Source organism: Chrysemys picta, chromosome 2 (genome assembly GCF_011386835.1).
Source record: "Chrysemys picta bellii isolate R12L10 chromosome 2, ASM1138683v2, whole genome shotgun sequence".
In the NCBI taxonomy this organism is placed as follows: domain Eukaryota; kingdom Metazoa; phylum Chordata; order Testudines; family Emydidae; genus Chrysemys; species Chrysemys picta.
The window spans coordinates 207,646,672-207,669,416 of NC_088792.1; the positions used below are offsets into that span (position 1 = coordinate 207,646,672).

Below are 22,745 nucleotides of genomic sequence, written 5' to 3' on the forward strand. Positions count from 1 at the left end.
GTATTTTTATTTAATTGCAGTTTTTATTACAGAAGATTTACTAAGGTTTTAGGACTGCCTCTGTGTCTAGGACACAGATGGAGGTTACTCACTTCATGCAGTAACTGAGTTCTTTGAGACATGTAACTCTATAAATGCACCAATATCCAACTCCTTCCCCTCTGCTTTCAGAGTTTCTTCTGTGTGAGTTTGTGGTGGAAAGAACTCAGGCTGGTTCTCTTGTGCAGCCCTGTACAGCCTTAATGTGGGGCATGAGGATGTACAGGACACATGCGCGAGCCAAACGGGCAACTGCTACTGAAAATCTCTGATCAAAGACACATGTCCCTATTAGTCCAAGTTGAAGCCTTGCAAATTTCCACAATAGGAACATGCTTGAGTAACCCCACAGAGGCAGAGAGAAGTCTTGTGGAATGGGCTAATATCCTAGAACAATGGTTCTCAACCTGTGGTCCAATCAGAACAGAGCTGCAGCCCATGTGACATCCTCAGGGCCATACAAGTAGTATTGGATGTGTCCACATAACGCATTCTGGGCTGCATCAATGGGAAATAGGTTGAGAACCACTGCCCTAGAAGGAGATGGTATATCGGTAGATTCACAACTAGATATTATGCAACCAGAAATCCACCTGGAGAGTCTCTGGATTGAGATCGTGGACCCTTTGGACCTATCACCAATTGCTACAAACAAACAGTCTGGGAGACTTCCTGAATGGCTTGGTTTTATCCAGATAAAAGCCAACACCCTCCTGATGTACAAGGTGTATAAGGTAGCATCCATCCTGGACTGATATGGTTTCAGGAAAAAGACTGAAAGATGGATGAGTTGGTTTATGTGAAACTCAGATGGCATCTAATGTAAGAGCCTAGGATGTAGCCATAACAAAATCTTGTCCTTGGGGGAAATAACAGTAAATGGGGGGTCTGCCATTAAAGCCACACCTTCTGGCAGAGGTGATAGCCACCAAAAAGGCCATCTTTATGAATAGGTTAAAGAGAGAACAGATCGCACTCGGCTCAAGGGAGGCCTCATAAGATACTTACGTACTAAGTTCAGATCCCAAACAGGAGCAGGTTCTTTAATCTGGGGGACAAGTTTCCTCGACCCCTTGATAAATCACTCTGTTGTGGGATGAGCGAACACCAAGAAATGCTCAACTGGGGAAGGAAAGACCATTATATCAGTCAAGCAGACTCTGATGGAACTCAGATAATGTTGTCTTTTTCAATTTCAGGAGGTAGTCCAGAAGAGCTGAGAGGGAAGAATGAGTGGATGAAAGATGCTGCTGGTCATACCAATGGTTTAATCTCTTCAATTTTTGAAGGTAAGTATATCATGTGGAATTTTTCCTACTATTCATCAACAGCACCTGTTGTACCTCTGCAGAACAGTAAGTCTTGAGGAAAAGAATTCCCAGGTTAGGGTGAAGAGTCTGACTGGCATCTTGAGAGAAGAGATAAGAAATGGACAGAAGGCTGATTGCCCACAAACAGTCAGGTGAATCAGGTAAACATACCAGGCTGTCTTGGCCATGCTAGAACTATTAATATTAGAGGTATTGGGGGAAATGCATAAAGAAGTCCCCTCATCTATGGGATGAGGAAGGCATCTCCTAGTGAGTGAAGGCCTCACAATCCTCCTGAACAAAGCTATCTGAACTTCTCGTTGGCAAAAAGTTCCATCTCTGGAAACCCCAGGTCAGAAAGACATGATTGAGAGTGCCACTCAATCATAGGAGAAGCATCTGTGAAGAGCAATAGCTATGATGTTTTGTATGCCTGGAAGTTATGCCACGGAAATGAAAATGTGATTGGTTCTATTGGTTCTATAGCTTTATTGCTTTGGCACAGAGAGAAGGGGATCTTGCTCCTCCTTAATGATTAACGTAAAACATGCAAGCCAAATTGTTTGTCATGATTTTGTCTCTGATTAATGGGAGAAAGTGAACATAGGCATTCCTGACTGTCCTCAGTTCCACAATGCTGATGTGCAAACGAGATCCTTGGATAGACCATCTGTCCTGAAGTGTATGTGTCCCCAGATTTGCTCTCCAGCCCAACAAAGATACTTCTGTCGTTATGGTGATGGTTTGAGATGATTGGATAAAAGGGACTCCTGTATAGGTTTTGTGAAGGTACTTCCACCAATTGAGAGAGACTCTTATTTGACAAGGAAGTGATATGGGTCTGTCTAGATTGTGTCTGTTAGGCAAATAAACTGTTCTGAGCCACACCGGGAAGCAGCAAAAGGAAAGCTTTGCATGATGAATTACAAAGGTACAAGCTGCCATATGTCCCAAAAGTTGGAGATAGTTACTTATTGAAGTTTGCAGGCTTCCTTGAATCACTGTGATAAAGTTTGATAGAGCTGTGAACCTGTCCATGGGGAGGTAAGTCCTGACTCTTACCACATCTGGGGATGCCCCTATGAATTCTATTCTCTGTAGAGGTGTCAATCAATGTGGACTTCTTGATACTGAGCTGGAGACCTAGCCTGAGGAACAGAGACAAGGCTGTCTTTATGGTGAAAAGAACTTTGTAAGACCCAACCCTTGATCAGCCAATCCCTGAGGTATGGAAAGACTGTTATTGGCTTTTGATGAAGATAGGTAGTGACCAATGCCAGCACCTTCAAAAATACTGTTGGAGCAGAGAAAAGGGCAAATGGGAGTACCTGATATTGAAAGTGGTCCTGGCTGACCAGAAAGCGAAGGAACTTCTGTGAGATGGGTGAATTACGATATGGAAATACGCATGTTAATGGTTGAGGGTTGAAAACCAATCACCAAGATTCAACTATAGAATTACAGCTGCAAGAGTCACCTTCTTGAACTTTTGTGCTTTCACAAAGCTGTTTAAGAGTCTAGAAAAGGTCTTCAACATTCATTCTTTTTTGGGACCATAAAGTACTGGGAGTAAAACCCCTTCCCCTGGCCCCCATTCTGTGCAGGAATCCGTTCTATTGCTCCTGAATGTAGAAGGAAGTCAATCTCCTGTCTCAGCAAGTACTCATTAGAGAGGTCCCTGCAAAGGGACAGGGAAGGGGCTGGGGAGGAGAAAGATGTGAAATGGATGGAGTAAGCTGATCTAATGACCACCAGCACCCAACTGCCTGATGTAATCTTACTCTTGGGGGAATTCTGCACCAAAAAGTTAAAAATTCTGTGCATATTTGAAAATTCTGCAATATTTTATTTGTCAAAATAACACAATTTAATCACACCAGTTTCAATTATTTTGGTAATTTATTTCAAAATACCTGTCAGCAAGTATGTCTGTAACAATACAGACCAAAAAAAAATAAATTAGGAATTTTTTTTTGACAAATAGATTCCATACTTGGCATATTAATACAGAACTTTCAGTAATAATTAATTTAAACTATAATACAGAAATGTTTTTTGCGCACCCCTCAGAAGCAGTGGAAAGGCTTGCGGAGTCAGGGGTAACAGATGATCCGAGGGAGAGGGAAGTAATCGCTGGGCAGGAGTGAACTTGGAGGTTTGTTGTGTGTGGGGGTGGGTGGGAAGGGAGAAGAATGGAACAGGTTTTTATTTTGAGGGGAGGGGGAATTGTTAGAGAGTTGGAGAGCCTCCCCCATGCAGACCCCTAGCCTCTCCCATTCAGTCAGGCACATCTGCCCCAGACCCATGTGCCCCTGCAGCCACACTCCTCAGTCCCCTCCTATCAGTTCCTGGCTCAATGCTGTCACTCCATTAGCTCCTGAGCCCTCGCCTCAGTCTGTCCCCCGCATTAGCTGTTCTGAACCCCAGTCTATGACCCCCCGGCAGATCCGTGTGTCCTGCTCTGTCCATTGTGTGCCTCCTCACCCAGCCCTGCAGTGAGGAATGAAGCCTCTCTGCCAGTTGGCTGCCTTATTTTTTGGCGCCACAGCAATCCCTGGTGGGTGAAAAGTGTAACTGCAGCACCTCTCCAGCAGAATCTATATTCTGCTGAGAAAAAAAAAATCTGTGAGGGACATGAATTCTGTGTGCGCAGTGGCGCAGAATCCCCCCTGGAGTATAATTTGCTCCCATGCCAGCTGGAAGTGGAAGAGGCGGTTCCTAAAGGGAGGAAGGTGGGTAAACTGATGCAGCAGAAAGATCATAAACTGGGGTTGATCGGGACCCTCAACCAGTCTGTCAAAATTGATGCTTTGAAGTTGAGGGTGGCTGCATGGTTTAAACAGATGTAGTGTGGCTCAGTGGGTCGCTGGAAACCCAATAATTGTGTGGGATAAAATCTGATGCTATGAGATCTACTAAAGCTATGTTTGCTTTCAGACATGTAGATTCCAAGTGACTGAAATGTGGCCCTGGAATCCTTCAAGGTCTGCAATTATCTGTCAATTGTCTGCAAAGAGTTTGATTCCACCAAAAAGAAGGTCCTCAACAGTGTCCTGAAACTCCCTAGGGAATCCTGAGAGCTGCAGTCAAGATGCCTGCCACATAATAGTAGCCATGGAGATGGAGTGTGCTGCCGCATCAGCCATATCTAAGGAGGTTAATAGCAAAGTCTGAGCCAATAGCTGACCTTCAGCTATGATGTTCAATAAAAGAAGTAAATTTTGAATAATTGGTGTGATTGTACTTTGCCATGAGCACTTGGTAATTCACAATCCTAAATTGCAAGGGCACAGATTAATAGGTTTTACAGCCAAAAAGGTCCCGGTCATGGCTGTCTGCAGTGTTCATTTACAGCTTCAACTGCCAAAAACTGGGTGCAGGATCTGAAAATAAAAATTTCGAGTCTTGTGCTGGGACAAAGTACTTTTTACCAAGTCTTCTGTGTGTGGGTTGCACCATTGCTGGGTCTGCCAGATGGTTTAGGCACAATATAGGAGGGCTTCATTTATGGGTAGAGCCACTTGTGCACAGAAGGTGACATTTGCAGAATGTTCAAGATTTTATGTTTAGATTCTTGGACCTCCTCTAGTTGGATATGCAATGAGCCCTGCAATCTGTTTCACCTCGTCCTGCAATTCTTTGAACTCATGGCCAGGGAAGGAGGAAGAGGCAACACAGCCTCATCTGGGGAAGATGAGGTCATGGTGGTGGGTGGAAAATGTTTCCTCTTGCAACTGAGGAGGCTGAAGTAGGGGACTGCCTGTTCCAATAAAAAGAAGAACAGGAGTACTTGTGGCACCTTAGAGACTAACAAATTTATTAGAGCATAAGCTTTTGTGGACTACAGCCCACTTCTTCAGATGCATATAGAATGGAACATATATTGAGGAGATATATATACACACATACAGAGAGCATAAACAGGTGGGAGTTGTCTTACCAATTCTGAGAGGCCAATTAATTAAGAGAAAAAAAACTTTTGAAGTGATAATCAAGCCAACCCAGTACAGATAGTTAGATAAGAAGTGTGAGAATACTTACAAGGGGAGATAGATTCAATGTTTGTAATGGCTCAGCCATTCCCAGTCCTTATTCAAACCGGAGTTGATTGTGTCTAGTTTGCATATCAATTCTAGCTCAGCAGTCTCTCGTTGGAGTCTGTTTTTGAAGTTTTTCTGTTGTAATATAGCCACCCGCAGGTCTGTCGCTGAATGACTAGACAGGTTAAAGTGTTCTCCCACTGGTTTTTGAGTATTTTGATTCCTGATGTCAGATTTGTGTCCATTAATTCTTTTGCGTAGAGACTGTCCGGTTTGGCCAATGTACATGGCAGAGGGGCATTGCTGGCACATGATGGCATATATCACATTGGTAGATGTGCAGGGTGAACGAGCCCCTGATGGTATGGCTGATGTGATTAGGTCCTATGATGATGTCACTTGAATAGATATGTGGACAGAGTTGGCATCGGGGTTTGTTACAAGGATAGGTTCCTGGGTTAGTGGTTTTGTTCAGTGAGTATTTGCTTTAGGTTGGGGGGTTGTCTGTAAGCAAGGACAGGTCTGTCTCCCAAGATCTGTGAGAGTAAAGGATCATCTTTCAGGATAGGTTGTAGATCTCTGATGATGCGCTGAAGAGGTTTTAGTTGGGGGCTGAAGGTGACAGCTAGTGGTGTTCTGTTATTTTCTTTGTTGGGCCTGTCTTGTAGGAGGTGACTTCTGGGTACTCGTCTGGCTCTGTCAATCTGTTTTTTCACTTCAGCAGGTGGGTATTGTAGTTTTAAGAATGCTTGATAGAGATCTTGTAGGTGCTTGTCTCTATCCGAGGGATTGGAGCAAATGCGGTTATATCTTAGAGCTTGGCTGTAGACAATGGATCGTGTGGTGTGTCCTGGATGGAAGCTGGAGGCATGTAGGTAAGTGTAGCGGTCAGTAGGTTTCCGGTATAGGGTGGTATTTATGTGACCATCGCTTATTAGCACAGTAGTGTCCAGGAAATGGACCGCTTGTGTGGATTGATCTAGGCTGAGGTTGATGGTGGGATGGAAATTATTGAAATCATGGTGAAATTCCTCAAGGGCTTCTTTTCCATGGGTCCAGATGATGAAGATGTCATCAATGTAGCGCAAGTAGAGTAGGGGCGTTAGGGGACGAGAGCTAAGGAAGCGTTGTTCTAAGTCAGCCATAAAAATGTTGGCATATTGTGGGGCCATGCGGGTACCCATAGCAGTGCCGCTGACTTGAAGGTATATATTGTCCCCAAATGTGAAATAGTTGTGGGTGAGGTCAAAATCACAAAGTTCAGCCACCAGGTTAGCTGTGACATTATCAGGGATACTGTTCCTGATAGCTTGTAGTCCATCTTTGTGTGGAATATTGGTGTAGAGGGCTTCTACGTCCATAGTGGCCAGGATGGTGTTTTCTGGAAGATCACCGATGGATTGTAGTTTCCTCAGGAAGTCAGTGGTGTCTCGAAGATAGCTGGGAGTGCTGGTAGCGTAGGGTCTGAGGAGAGAGTCTACATAACCAGACAAGCCTGATGTTAGGGTGCCAATGCCTGAGATGATGGGGCGTCCAGGATATCCAGGTTTATGGATCTTGGGTAGCAAATAGAATACCCCTGGTCGGGGTTCTAGGCATGTGTCTGTACAGATTTGTTCCTGTGCTTTGTCAGGGAGTTTTTTTAGCAGACGGTGTAGTTTCTTTAGGTAATCCTCAGTGGGATCAGAGGATAATGGCCTGTAGAATGTGGTGTTAGAGAGCTGTCTAGCAGCCTCCTGGTCATATTCCAATTTATTCATGATGACGACAGCACCTCCTTTGTCAGCCTTTTTGATTATGATGTCAGGGTTGTTTCTGAGGCTGTAGATGGCATTGTGTTCTGCATGGCTGGGGTTATGTGGCAAGTGATGTTGCTTTTCCACAATTTCAGCCTTTGCACGTCGACGGAAGCAATCTATGTAGAAATCCAGTCTGTTGTTTCGACCGTCCGGAGGAGTCCACGCAGAATCCTTTTTTTTTTTTGTAGTGCTGGTAGGGAGGATTCTGTGGGTTAGTATGCTGTTCAGAGGTATGTTGGAAATATTCTTTGAGTCGGAGACGTCGAAAGTAGGATTCTAGGTCACCGCAGAACTGTCTGTACTGGGCTAGCTTGATTATCACTTCAAAAGTTTTTTTTCTCTTAATTAATTGGCCTCTCAGAGTTGGTAAGACAACTCCCACCTGTTTATGCTCTCTGTATGTGTGTATATATATCTCCTCAATATATGTTCCATTCTATATGCATCCGAAGAAGTGGGCTGTAGTCCACGAAAGCTTATGCTCTAATAAATTTGTTAGTTTCTAAGGTGCCACAAGTACTCCTGTTCTTCTTTTTGCGGATACAGACTAACACGGCTGCTACTCTGAAACCTGTTCCAATAGTTCCTTTGAGAGAGACCAACACTGTTGATGGTAAGTGTCCCACGGGTCCCCAGTGGGAGGGGAGAGGGGGCGATAAGGCACTGGAGGTGGCACCCGTTGATGTTCATACTATGGAGGAGGAGTGGGAGTGTGCCATTCACATGAATAGTCCTTCTCCCTGTAAGTATCAGGGAGGGAGCCCTGTAGCGATAGCTAGGGGAATATTGGATAGAGACATGGGAATCAGATAAAAAAATCTTCTGCGATGTCCAGAGAGGAGCCCTACCTTGCTCCAAAACTGGTGGAAAATCCAGTGGTACCAGAAAGATTTGTAATTCTGGTGACCCTGACAATCCTGGTACTGATAGGCGCTTGGTACCCATTAAAAGGGGAGATACTGGCTCATCAGAGACATGCAGATCTTTGGAATACCTAAAGTCCTGTGGTACCAGGTGAGAGAATGAAGATAGAAGAGAAACCTACTTTGATGAGTCCTTTGTAGAAGTGTGAGTACCAATGATTCTGGATACCTCAAAGAGTGTGACGCCTGAGGCAATTTAACCTTCCGTGGTACTGAGGTGGTCATGTGGCTAGGCACAAAAGGTTGCATAGGAAGGTCCATTGGTACTGCTAGTAGCAGGTCTGTTTCTCCCTGCTGCTTCAATCATGCTTAGGTGGTACAAAAGACTGTTTAGGCATCAAAGTATGTTTGGAACCGTAGTTCCTAGATGAACTCAGTGTCTTGGAGATCTATCAGTACTGAAGGAGTCTGAAGTCTCAATAGTACCCAACAAGTGATGGAGGATTCAGAAACAGCTAGTTTCAGTGGAGACAGAGATATTTTTGAAATAGACTGTCTATAAGGAGAACTGGAACTCCTTTTTTTAGAGGCCTCCCCAGTACCTTTTGATGATTTCTCCTTCAAAGGTCTGGGTGAATGTGGTGCCGATACAGACGGGGCAATAAGCTCACCTGGTGGCTGATGCACACAATGGGCCCCCTGACCTGAATCAGAGGCATGATGAAGAGAGCGCTCCATCTTGAAAAGTTTGAGTCTGTCAACGTTTTTCTAGTCCTGTTCTTGAGGGCTACATAGAAGTTACACTTTTGAGGGATGAGCATGTCCCCCAGAGACTAATATAACAGGAATGTCTGTCACTGAGCAGGATAGTGTTTGGGCAAGTGAGACAGTGCTTGAATCCTGGTGATCCCAGCATACCCATGTAAAGGAGGGAAAGGGTCTCGCTCCCTCCCCCCAGAGGGCGGAGGTAGTAAGGGGAAAAATGAGGGAATAAAATAAAGACCCTCCAAATGAAAGACATAAACTAAACAAAACACTAATAAGGGCTCAACTAAACTAGAAGGCAAGCTTAACAAATAGCCAAGTGGGAAGGCTAAACACTCTGGCCCAGGTGGTTGAAAAGGAACTGAGGACAATTGGCCCATACAGCCCTATAAAACCTCTGTGTAGGCATGAGGATGCTTAGGGAGCATGCATGGGCTGAACAGGCATTGCTACTGAAAGTCTCCAATGGAAAAAAAAATGCCACACCTGAAGTGGAGCATCCATAAGGATGCTACTCAAAGATTACTTAGCTGGAAGTATACTTCCCCCACAATATTATCTCCTGAAATCTTCAGAAGAGAAGTAAAGTTACTGCACTTGTGTTAATTTAAGCAGACCAACTGATTACAACTGTTGTGAAGACTCATATAAAGAACTCTTATTCCAGGAGTGCTCTCTCTATTCCTTCCATAATGTTGTCCTTGATTGGTTAATCCTCTCAATAGCAAGAAACATACATTACCACAGAATTCAAAGATCCATGGATTTTTTTCCCAAGTCCATTCCCTTGACAGGAAAGAACTATACCCTACAAGGGATTTTCTAAGTGTCCAACTTTGTTCAGTCATCCGTTATATGTTTCAAGCATTGTGGTTTCTACTACTTCCCTTGGAAGACTGTTAGAAAATATTTATTGTAATATTGCAACACCAGAAAATTATTGCCAACCCCTAAGCAATAGTCTATCATTTGAACGTTCATAAAAAGTAGAATCCGAGTGAAATGAAGGCAGATGCATAACTTTGGGAAAAGATTTGGAGGAAAATTGATTTTTGATGAATATTGGAAAGGAATGCTTGAACACTGGTAACGTGATAAAAAATATTAGATTATATTTAGTTTTGGAGTAGATCTTTAAAAGCTTAAGAAAGCCAGGGTTTGAAATAGTATATTGCTAGAAAAGGTATGATGAGAAAGTTAATATATTTAAAATGTGAAATTGTTGAAGGATAAAATCTTTTTGGATGCAGGTACTGAACACACACATATGATTATACATAATCCAGCTAGGATGTAACTTGGTCTGAGGTGATATGATACCCTACATAGTTTTGAAAATACAAGGAACAGCAAATAGTGTAACAGTACTTTGGAAAATATTTTTAAAACTGTGTCAAGATTGACTCCAATTATTTTGAAACAAACTGGAGGTTAGGAGATAATGCTGAAGTTTTTGTTTTAAAATTAAATATATAGAAGAAAAAGTAGGAGAATGACGATCAAGAATGAAGACTGGTGATAGTGATCATTAAAATCTTCTTGTCATTTGCAAATTAACATTACTGTCATTCTCTCTAACACAAATTATGTGATCGCTTTGGTAAAAGGCAAATTTGTAAAGATTTTAATGGCCATCACTCACTATATGATTTGGTATGGTTTCTGTGTCTACTCCGTTTAGAAATTAAGATAATACTTCTTTAGTGACATTTACCTATCTGACAATGCTCTACATTCTCTGGAAATGTTAACAAATCTCTGGCAAATACAGGGTTTCCAATAGGTCTGAAGTGATTTCTTCCATTTCGTAAGTGAGGTAAAGTCCTGGTTTAAAAAAAAAAAAAAGACAAATTACATTTTATTTTATTCTACCATTGTTTTTGACACACTAATCAGAAACATGAAACTATACTTCATCTACATATTAACACTTCAATGCCAGGACTTGGAAGTTCCCAACATTAATACATATCACCTGAGGAAACCCAAATTCCTAGTGATATATAATTGAACTGATCTGACTTAAAGAGTTACTTTTGAATGTAACAGTCCTATGTAAGCCAGATTTGATACACTGTTTCACAAACAGCTGAAAAACCATGTTTTTTGTTTTATCTCCCACCCATCCAAGATACTTAAGTACAATTGTGTTTAAAAAGCAAATGTATATAATGTTATTTATTTAAATTGATTAGTTTAGTTTCCTTTTGGGGCACAGCTGAAACCTGAAATTCTACATTGCATCTTCTCCTTCCAGGAAAAGAATCAGTATAGTAATTTGAATGACTATAGATGATTTCTGGGAACATGCTCATGATTTGAACGGAAAAAGTTAGGGTTTCAAAGTACTAAGTGATAAGTCCAAATACCTAATTCTATGTACCATAACATTATCCAATAATGTTTTGTTAATTGTAAAGGAGTTATATACGGTCTCCTGTACTACAAGAGAAAAGCTTCTTATAGAATATAGAAAATAACAATACAAAGTTAAATTTACAAAACTGGGATATTACTTAAGATTTTAAGCTACATTCCTGCTAGTTAACATGATTGTGAAGACATTTTCTAATTAGAATTCTTTGCTAATATAAAGGTTAAACAAAATTAGAAAAAAAATGTAGTGAAGGAAAAGTTTTCCAGGAAAACAGAAGTACAATTTTTTTCCTTTACCTGTTCCAATCCGGGAGAGTCTTCTTGTAAACAGAATCAAGAGGCAAGACTTGCTGTCGACCCTGGGTTTCATCAAAGATACGACGAGCAGCAGCAGTAGTTAGGGTGACTACACAGTCCATATCACTAGCCATATGCCAAGAGATGACCTTCGCTGCTTTGTCATCCTCAATCTGTGCTAAATGTGCAATCTGTACAAGAGAAGTAAAGAATACTTGTTGGAAACAAGATCACTTACGTTTTTTCTGCTAACCACAATCCCTCTTCAATTGAAGGCTCATTACAATAACTGGGCAATTTTGATGGGATGCTGTTGGCACCCCTTTCTGGAGGCTGCTTTTCCAGAGGTTACTTAGAAACTTGTTTAGGAGCTTACTGACTGAACAGCTTGAAGTTCTTCACCATGGAATTGTTGTGAAAAGGACTAACAAAAAACTCACCTTCCCTAAAATATCCTGATTGTCTCTGGGATAGTTTGAAAGGGTACATGCTCTTCTTGGAGATTTCTTTACTCCTTCCTGCTCCAACATCTTTTGTTTTATGAAAGAATCAACATATTGCAACTGTAAATTAAAATTGAAAGTTAACAATTGTACATCATCTCATCTTGTAGAGCATGATTTTATCTAGCTGTAAATCAGGTTTTTGCTGTGAAGCATACAACAATCTGGACCAGACTTAGTATGGCTCTATTCTAGTTGATGTCAGAGGAAAACAAAAGGTGGCATCACAACTATGGTTCTTTTGCTGAAAGAATTCAGGTACCTATTTCATTTTCCATCTGTCAGACTGGTTAATTGCTTCATGAGAAAATGAAGGTGCCTGCCTTAAGCCAAGACAGAAGAGGAACTGAAGAAAGTGCAAGAGCCAGAGCGAAGGATTGTAGCTGGGCGGTGAGAACAAAATTTTGGAAGGCTGCAATTAGGCTCTCTGCCTAAAGGTTAAGCTAACAGAGGGAAACCAACTGGCCAGAATGTTGAATGCATAGAAAAACAATTGATTTTACTGGTTTGTGATAAATAATATATATTATTTATAACCTTCATTTCTATATTCAATTATTTCAATAATGAACTCAAAACTTTACCAATGCAAGATGTCTCAATAGATTATTTAAAGAGTAACTGATCTTTCAGGGAAATTGATAATGGGAGATATTGTACTGAACCTCTAAATTACTAATTTTAATTCAGCATTGGTCAGTTGTGTGTGAAATGTATAATCATCTGTATAATATTATAAATAGCAATCCTCAAAACTGGCACTTCTACTGGTAGTCTTTGCCGAGAAGCAAGGACTACATATGGACAGATACAGCTAACTACTCACCTTCAGAAATAGTCCCTTCAAATAAGTTTTAAGGCATATTGACAGAACAGTAAATGAAAGCTTGCTTTACACATAAGGAATTAAGCACAGTTTTTGGCACTACTTTATATAAGTGACCCATTAAGTTTACACCTTAGAGTTTTGGTAGATAAGTATGTATGGATTACGCATTTTATTTGATTCTTTGATACAACACAAGCTGAGAGTTGGCTTTACTTGTATAGTGTTAAATATGTTGCTTGTTGTGAAATAAACAATTTAAAAGGAAATTAAAAAGCCATACTATGCTTGTCTGTGGAATATCAATTTGATGCTTTTTCAGTTCATTCTTCAGGTGAGACTGTCTTGTTTCAGCTTCCTGGACCTGATCTGAAACAATTTAATAATCACTTAGCGTGGTAGGTAATGTTGGAATGGAAAATTTATTACCCAATGAGTTCTCTTCTAGGAGTATTCCTTCCCCTTGTCAGAGATATTTCCATTATTATTGCTTTCCAGTGTATACTGGACGCACCTCAGATTTGATCACAAAAGAGTTCTGGGGTTGGCCAGACTGCAAACAATTTCTCTTCAAATAAGTGCTTCCCAATTATATTGAAACGGCTTTGAAAACAAAGAAGTAAACCCAACAATTTTGTTGTCTTATTCTCCATTCAATCTAACAAATCAAAACAAAATGTTTTTAAAAACAGTGCATAGTGCACAGCTTGTGTCCAGATCTCCTATCTTAGACAGAAATGTCTGAAATCTGAGAATGCTCCTAAAAGTTCCTCTACCACAAGTATCAGAACCCAGCTTTGCATCGAGAGCCCATATTAGAACTACACCTATGGAATTTAACTCTGATCTTAGGACTGCAATGAGCAAACGTTTCTTATAATTTATCAATATTCTTCATTTAACTTATATTAGCAATTAACAATGAGAGAAAGTTCAAAATATGTGGCATATAAAACAAATGAAACATTTGGGTCAATAAGAAGGCTGATCCAAACAAAGTAAGTTTAAGAATAACCAAAATGTACAAGTATACTTTTGTTACTTTTATTTATCTCACTCTACTTTTATTTATCTCACTCTTTCATGTAAGCCTTCCCTACATATCTCTTCCTTAACCTCTTTTTATAAACAATTATGACTGCTGTGTGTCCCTACAAACATATACAACCAACATACTTTTGGGTGTTACGATCTCTAGGGTGAGGGGAGAAAAATTACATTATGAAACTTTAGGTATCCACTTTTGAAAGTGTTGGCTTTAAGTTAGGTCCCTAAATTTATATTTAGGGGACTAAAAGGCAGTCTTGATTTCCAGCAAGCTGAGCACCCACAGCTCTCACTGAAAAAATGAAAGTGCTCAGAAGCAGTGAGGATTATGTTAGAAAACTTTGGCCTAAGGATTTTGCCTCACGTCAAGATAACTGCTAGACTTTTTATACGTACACCTACTCAAATAACCAGATGCTTTTCTCCCAATGCAACAAACACTACTTTTTTCCAAAATAAACTGTAAAATTTGTTTCCTCATTTTTCAGTTTTGATATTTACAATCTCTTTAATATCAAAATCATAATAGGAAAAAACTAGTTTCCTTCCTGAGAAAATATAGTTAAAACATTTTTTTTAATTTTAAAGGTATATGTGTAAATGACATGACTTACATTTCATTTCAGTAATAAGCTGCTCAGTGGTATCAAACATATTTCTGTATACAGCTATTGACTTAGATAGTTCGTCTCTCTCTCTTGTAAGCGTTGCCATCCGCTGCTGTTTCTTAAAATCTAAATTTTTTAAACACGTCAACATCCTGTTAACAATACTAACAGAAGTACATATTAAAATGTCACACAGCTTGATGAGAGAAAAGATGCCCAAAACCAAAATGGATTTTTTTGGGGGTGAAATAAAAGTCAAACTTTAGGAATGAGAGAATGAGAAATATTTTGAAGCTACTTTTGAAACTCACCATTGTAAAACATAAATGATAGACGATATGGTTCCAGAGGTTTTGCCAAAGCTGGTAAGTCTGCCTCAAATTCAAGAATATATTCAGTGCTATCTCTTCCAGGGCTGTTTTCTGCCAGCACTAGATTCTGTAGAAACAAATATACACACATCATATAACATGCACAAATATATCACAACAAATAAAATTTGACTTATGAATTTTTCCTAGTCAAATATCACATCACTGACTAAGTACTATTTATAAAATATGGATAAAGTTTTAAATACTGACTTTGAAATTTATCAATAACTATCTTTTATCCTTAATTAACAATATTTATAATTTCTTTTCTTAATAAAAATTTGAAGATTAAACACTCTATACCTTAAGTTTAAGGACTAAAATATCAGCTTTACTTTGTGAAAGAATTGTAGTTTTAACTATACGTTTTATCAGTAAGATCAAACATTTAGAAAAAATATGCCTTATACTCTCTCCCTTAAGTAAAATTTTCCTGGAAGTATTAGAGTGCATTTGTATCATGTGAACATAATGCAAACACAATGGGAAACTAGGCCAAATATATAAACCCAGGTAAGAAAAGCACCTAACTCCCAATGCTGAGCTAAAGTTGCTGCTGTTACTATGGAAATAGACAGTAGGTCCCAAGTGAATGAACAAAGTTATGACAGATAGAGAAGTCATTTTATTATTAAAGGGCACTTTCTCGAAGATGAAAATTAACCTGCTTCCAAACACTATATTTGAGACCTATTTCTCAATAATGTCTTATTAAAACCCTCATCTTTCCCTACAGTTTAATATAGCAAATACCACAACCATCAAGAATGATATAAATGTAAAATTAGTATGGGTAAATTTAAATAAAGGCACATACATAGCATCTTTCCCAAGCTTTATACAAGCGATGATCACAATAAATCTAATGTTGAACTCCATTGTTAACGCTGAGAGATTTTTATGTAACCAGACAAGAGATCCACTTTTTAAAGGTCACCAATACAAGAAGAAATAAAACAATACAACCTTTAGAGAAATTCAATGACTTTCAAAAAGATATTGCAACTACATATTTGGTCAGCAACTACTAAGAAACGAAAATTCTAGTAAGTCATAATTTAAGTTCTGTTATAGATATTATAGAACCAAATTGTTTCCCCATTCCCCTCATTTCTCCATGTTTACAAAACTCAAAATACTGGTGAAAACCTATGTGGTTATCAGTTTCATGATGTTAACTGGTACTTACCCATACTTCTAGTCAAGATGGAATGCTGCCAAAATTTAAGAATATCCCTGAATTTCTGATGCAAAATTATAGTCGAATAAAAAGTTAAAAGCTGTTTCACAACTAACAAAGACCTCAATCCTGCAAACACTTAATGCACATGAATAGACCAATTGAGTTCAATAGGTCTATTCATGTACATTAAGTTATATGAAACCAAAAGGCTCTCAGCTACTATAAATGGGAGCACCGGTGGTTATTAAGGCTATGTCTACATTGCCAAGGTATGATTGTAGCATGGATAGGCATACCTGTGTTAGCTTTAATGGGTAACAAAAATAGGACAGATGTGGCGGCATGGACTTCAACATAGGCTAGCAACCAGAGTACCAGCCCTCAAAGGTGTGTCTACACTGCATTTTGGACCATGCCTGCCAGCTCAGGTAGACAGACTTGTTAGCACACTAAAAACTGTAGTGTGGATGCTGCGGCACTTGCAGCAGCTTGGGCTAGCCACCCGAGCTTGGTCCCAGGAGTCAGATGGGTTAGCCTGAGTTGCCGCCAGTTCCACAACATCCACACTGTTACTTTTAGCCAAGCTAGCACAAGTCTGTGTATCTGGGCTGGCAGGTAAGCTCCCAGCTGCAGTGTAGACGTGCCCTCGAGGGCTGGTATTCTAATTGCTAGCCTGTGCTGAAGCCCAATACAACAAACACTACTTTTTTGTAGTGTACACCATCCTGCTATTATTACCTGTGATAGCTATAATAAAGCTAACACAGGGTATGCCAGACCATGCTACAATCACATCTTCACCTGGCAATGCAGATATACCTTTAAACAACTCAACCTGCTACTGGAAGGAGAAGGAATACAAGAGTCACTGAAGATGGTCACTACTGAAGTACTCCCTCATCCCCTCAAGGGAGAGAGGGGGACAACAGGAGTTCCTGTCCAAAGCAGTAGGATCTTACCATGCCAGAATGAAATAACAAGCAGGACAGCTGAAAACCAGGGAAAGATAACAGGGAAAGAAAGAAGGTTCATAGCATAAGCAGAGGGAGACTGTAACATTGTCAGCTGCTGTTGAGGCAGGAAGAATGGAGTTTGGCTGCCAAACTGGCTCTTTGAGAGCAGGTGCTAGTGGTTGGAGAGAGACATTTTTTTATTTCTGCTTCCAGAAGCTAGTGTGAAGCACTATCCAGCATTTTCCTCAAGACTGGCACTCCATGAAATTAAATAATTTCCCCCCTCCCCACTGAAAAGTTTTAAATAAACTGTTCAATATAAAAGAAAAACTATTATAGGACTAAGAGGATAATATACTTCTTGTGATGTCACTCACATTCCATTTCCATGTTTCAAGAAGATCTTAATATGTTTAGCTTATCAAAAAGAAGTCAGAGAGGTGAATCAATTAGAGTGTATAAGTAATCTTCATGAGGGGAAAATGCCAGGTACAAAAGAGCTCTTATCTAGTGGAGAAAGGCGTAACGAGAACTAACGGCTAGAAACTGAAACCAAATTCAAATCAGAAATAAAGCACAAATTTTGAATAATGAGGATAACTGACCATTGGAACAAACTACCAAGGCAAGTGGTGGATTCTTGATGTCTCCAAATCAAGAATGGATGCTTTATTAGACAACCTGCTTTAGTCAAAGCAACTTATGGGCTCAATACACAGATAACAGTGATATTTGATGGTCTCTGATATACAGGAAGTCAGATTAGATAGTTTCATGGTCCCTTTTAGCCTTAAAATCTATGAATTTATGAAAAAAAATCAAGGAATTCCATTAAACAAAAATTAAAATTACTGAAATGTTACATACAAATAAAAATACATTTTTCATTGTGATTAAAACAAACACTTACAACAATTTCAGCAGATCCTCTGTTAAATGGAAACTCAATTGTTTTAACTTTCCCCTGAAAGACTGGGATCTCTGTATCTTCTTCACTGGAACTCTTAATTGCAGCTACTATCTTGCCAACCAAATCATTTCCTGTACGGTTGTTGTATTCATCCTTAATAAAAAAGAACAAACAAAAATGAGTTTGTGTAGGTCATGAATAAGAATTGCACTGAATATTTAGGGCAGCAAACTCCCCCCCCAAAAAAACTCTTTGCTAGCATGACCCCATTTTAATGAATTATTTCCTCCTGAGACCCCAGACAGCATCTGAAGATGCCATTTTGTAGAGCACAATGACATCCTTCATACAGCTTGACCTCACGAGCAAGCATGAGTGAGATCACGCTGCACGGAACAAAGTGGTATCCTTCATGCACTAGGGACTGCCATGACTCCATCTGCTGATGGCACAATCCAGTTTTGGAACCCTTGATTTAGGGTAAATGTTGTTATAGGAGTCACCAGGTGGCGCGGTTACAGAATCTTTCAAACTCTTTCTTAGCATGTGAGGAAAGGTTAAGGCTTGGGAAGATAGAGTGTGGTGGTAGTTTTTGTTATGTAAAGTTCTAGGTAAAAGCAGTGGTTCTTGGAAAGTAGAGCTGCAGCTCACAGGAGCACTAGTCAAAAGTTTCTATTCAGGCTTGACAGGATTTTTCACCCCTGGTTCTGAAGACGCCTTCATTGATCACTCCAATAGAAAGAGCTTTCTGGGTCCACTTGGAGAGGGATCAACAGAGCATTTGTCAGGAATGTATCCCTCACCAAGGAAAAACAGGCACCTCAATGCCCATTGAGTGAAACAGCAGCATCACAAAAGGGGCAAGTTTTAAATCCCAGGGAATTGTTTCAGCCATATTGGCGAGGGTTCCGGAATTGGGAGTATTCCCTAATGCATTATAAAGGTTTTTGGTTTTTTTGGCTAAGGCGTGTAAACAAACTAGTAAATATACTATCTACACTTACTAGCTAACAAGAGATTGCATGGTGTGCAGAGTAAACAGACACTGTAGAGGTTCTGTCTTGTTGCAATGGCAGTAAGAAGGAACTGAGGGATGGTTGTTCTTCTCAGCCCTTTATGTCTTTGGGTTGGAGCCATGAGCATATCTAGGGTGCAGAGGCAGCACCAGCAGATACTACTAGCTTAAAAGAATCTGATCTCACATTCATGCTATACATGTGCACCAGAAGTGAAATATGTCGATAATCACTTGAAATAGTAGTAATGGTACTCAGATTTGTTTTGTAGAAGTTATCTACTGTCCAGAGCTTAAAGCATCTGGCCACTGAACTGGTTGACACTGGTCTCACAACAAGGATCATGGAATCCCTGGAACATTTCATCACTAATGATATAGTTAGGAATATCTTCTTTAGTACGGGTTGAATTTGCCATGGATGTGGGGATTGAATATTTTTAGGACATTACATCAGTTACTGGCACTCTAGCAAAGCATTTGGTTGACAGCAGGGCTCTGAAAAGGCTTTGAAGTCCCTTCTAAGGGTGGCTTCTAATTTCCTGTCTACAGGGTCTCTGGAAAAGACATCCCTCTTAACAGGAATTATCCATTATCCTCTGGTAAGGATGTCACCACTGAATCAACTCTGGAGATCACAAAGACAAATTTCTTCCATTCTGGGGCCTGCATAATCTCAAGATTTGCTAACTAAGTCACTTTCTATTTTCAGGAGTTCCCCACTCCTCCCTAATGACTTCTGAAGGTTTTAGTTTTGGATGGGAGATATTTATTATTGACTTTAGACTGTGCATATGCTTTCTCTGGCAGGCTCTATAAGGTGGGTGCACAAATGGTTGAAAGATCATACTCAGAGTAGTGTGAGGACATATCTAGTGGGATGCTACATCTGATACTATTCAATATTTTCATTAATGACTTGGATAATGGAGTGGAGAGCACAGTTACAAAATTTGCAGAGGACACCAAGGCAGAAGGGATTGCAAGCACTTAGGATGATAGCATTAGAATTCAAAATGACCTGAACATATTGGAAAATTGGTCTGAACTCAACAAGATGAAACTCAATAAAGACAAGTGCAAAGCACCACAGTTAGGCAGAGAAAAATTAAATGCACAAATACAAAATGGAGAATAACTGGCTAGGTGGTAGTGCTGCAGAAGAGGATCTGAGGGTTATAATGAACCACAAGTTAAAAATACAAGTCAACAATGCTAATATCATTTTGGAGTGTATTAACGGGAATGTCATATGTAAGATATGGGAGGTAATCATCTTGCTCTGCTCAGCACTGGTGATGCCTCAGTAGGAGTACCAGGGCCAGTTCTGGGCCCCACATTTTGGACAAATTGGAGAGAACTCAGAAGAGAGCAACAAAAAGATTAAGTTTAGTGTGAAGGGTGCTGGGCAGGAGCTCCTGAGCCAGCCCTCTGTCACGCCAGTTCCAATTAAGGGAGGCAAACTGGAGCTGGCTAGAGAAACCAGCACCTAACTGGCAAATGGGAAATAGCTGACAGCCTAATTAGCCCGGGGCTACAAACAGGCCAAGGAAGGAAGCTGGGGGAAGCCAGAGAGTGGAAGGAGAGGGGTAACTCTTCCCTCCTGGGTACAGAGGCTGAGAAGTCCTTAAGGCTGAAATCCCCAAGCTGTATATGGTGAGGTGGTGGGATTACATGCTGTAAATAAACTGGACCGGTGATTGCTGAGCCCCAGGGTCTCTGAGAGACTCAGAGGAACAGAGAAGAGGCAGGAGCAAATGGAGCCCTGCTACATCTCAGTGCTTTGAGCATTGGCCTGCTAAACCTAGGGTTGTGAGTTCAATCCTTGAGGGGGCCAGTTAGGGATCTAGGGCAAAAATCTGTCTGGGGATTGGTCCTGCTTTGAGCAGGGGGTTGGACTAGATGACCTCCTGAGGTCCCTTCCAACCCTGATATTCTAGGATCATTTAAAAATCTAGAAAACCTGACTTATGAGGAAAGGTTAAAAAAAAACAAAACACCTTGGCATTTTTAGTCTTGAGAAAAGAATACTGAGAGGGAACCTGAAAAGAATCTTCTAATTTATGAAAGGCCTGTTATAAAGAGAACAGTGATCAAATGTTTTTCATGTCCACTGAAGGTAGGACAAAAAGTAATGGGCTTAATCTGCAGCACAGGAGATTTAGGTTAGCTCAGGGGTAGGCAACCTTTCAGAAGTGGTGTGCCGAGTCTTCATTTATTCACTTTAATTTAAGGTTTCGCGTGCCGGTAATACATTTTAACGTTTTTTAGAAGGTCTCGCTCTATAAGTCTATATTATATAACTAAACTATTGTTGTATGTAAAGTAAACAAAGTTTTCAAAATGTTTAAGAAGCTTCATTTAAAATTAAATTAAAATGCTGATCTTATGCCGCCAGCCTGCTCAGCCCGCTTCCAGCCTGGGGTTCTGTTCAAACCACTGAGATGTAGCAGCGGGCTGAGCAGGGCCTGCGGCCGGGACGCCGGCTGGCAAGGGGCCGGCAGACAGGACCCCAGACCTGGGGGGAGGTTCAGGGGTCAGGGCAGAGGACAGTGGGGATGTGGGGGGGTTCACGGCAGAAGGCTGGGTGTGTGTGTGGGGTGCAGGGCAGAGGGCAGTGGGGATGTGGGGGGTTCAGGGCAGAGGGCTGGGGGTGTGGGGGGGTTCAGGGGTCAGGGAAGAGAGCTGGGGGTGTGTGGGGGTGCAGGGCAGAAGGCTGGGGGTGTGGGGGGGTTCAGGGCAGAGGGCTGGGGTGCTTGGCTTGTGGAGGTGCTCCCAGCCCCCTGCCCTGAGCGGCTCATAGCAGGGGGCTGGAAGGGATATGCCCTGTTCCACCCCCTTCCCCAAGGCAGGGGGCTGGAATAGATGACCTATTAAGGTCCCTTCCAGCCCTACTTTCTAATAGTCTATCTTAACACAGTAGCCACCACTCTCAGAGTTTCATGGAAGTCTGAGTAAAGAACATCTGATTTTTCAGCTCAGTGTTGTAGTTCTTTTTGGATTTATGATTATCTTGATTCAGAGCTCAGAATTCCCTTTCTGAAGGAGGAACTAGAACGTATTGAAGGAGATGAAAATCTGGGGTGATTTCTGGCTTTTTTTCCTGATTTTATTTTTCAGTCTTCTTGGTTCTCTTGTCCGTGTGGGGGGATGGAAGAGAGAGAGAGAGAGAAGAAGATGACGACAAGAGGGTGGTGACTGGTAATTTCCAGGATTGACTTTTCTCATCTGTTATTCCCTTTTGGATTTTTCCTGCAAGGGAGGAGGAGGATGATACACTCATCACAATGTGACTTAATTGAAGAGGAAATGAAAGGGAACGTCTTTAAAAGACCGCTTTAGATTTTTCTTCAGAAGGAGTCAGAGTTGCCAAGTAACACGATTAACCCTCTTAAGAAGCTGGGATAGGACTCATGTTCTTTTTCCTTTAGAGTTGGACTTCATCTGTAGGTTCAGGGAGATTTCTAGACCTCCATCCTGTGAGTCCATGACTGGCCAGGACAGTCTGTTTTTTTCAGAGTTCCAAGAAGGACTGATCCATCCTTTTTAAGATGTCTCTAAGTGTATCTTAGCTGATGCCAGGAATGTTAACAAGATGTTCAGGCTCAAATCTTTCCCCCAGAAGAACAAGGAGCAATCATGGAAGAGCTCACCTTCTGTGGCTCTTGTAATAATCTGGTGTCCTTTGAGGGGAAGGTGGTTTTCTTTTCTTTTTTGGGGGGAGAGGGAGAAAGAGGGGTTTGAGGACACCATCTAGAGCAGGTGGCTACTTTCAGAGTTATACTCTATACCAGAGTAACTTGTAGGACTAACAGTTTAACGTGTGAGTTTCTCACC

The 22,745-nt window shown here is 40.8% G+C and overlaps 1 protein-coding gene across 3 annotated transcripts in view; it reads right to left on the reverse strand.

Moving 5' to 3' along the window:
• Nucleotides 1-22,745, reverse strand: part of SMCHD1 (structural maintenance of chromosomes flexible hinge domain containing 1) — a 168,956-nt gene that overhangs the window by 13,921 nt on the left and 132,290 nt on the right. Inside the window, exons 37-44 of one of the 3 annotated variants that reach the window (XR_010598828.1) lie at nucleotides 17,894-18,046; nucleotides 14,785-14,911; nucleotides 14,480-14,599; nucleotides 13,102-13,187; nucleotides 11,930-12,052; nucleotides 11,490-11,680; nucleotides 7,760-10,640; nucleotides 3,230-5,109 (exon numbers count right to left, since the gene is read on the reverse strand). Coding sequence is in view for 1 of the 3 variants with exons in the window: in XM_005310383.4 (XP_005310440.2) it covers nucleotides 10,531-10,640; nucleotides 11,490-11,680; nucleotides 11,930-12,052; nucleotides 13,102-13,187; nucleotides 14,480-14,599; nucleotides 14,785-14,911; nucleotides 17,894-18,046 (910 nt within the window). In the remaining 2 variants the exon portion in view is untranslated. Of the gene's footprint in view, nucleotides 1-3,229; nucleotides 5,110-7,759; nucleotides 10,641-11,489; nucleotides 11,681-11,929; nucleotides 12,053-13,101; nucleotides 13,188-14,479; nucleotides 14,600-14,784; nucleotides 14,912-17,893; nucleotides 18,047-22,745 lie in introns of those variants that run through there. The other 2 variants (XR_010598829.1, XM_005310383.4) reach the window with 2 other exon arrangements.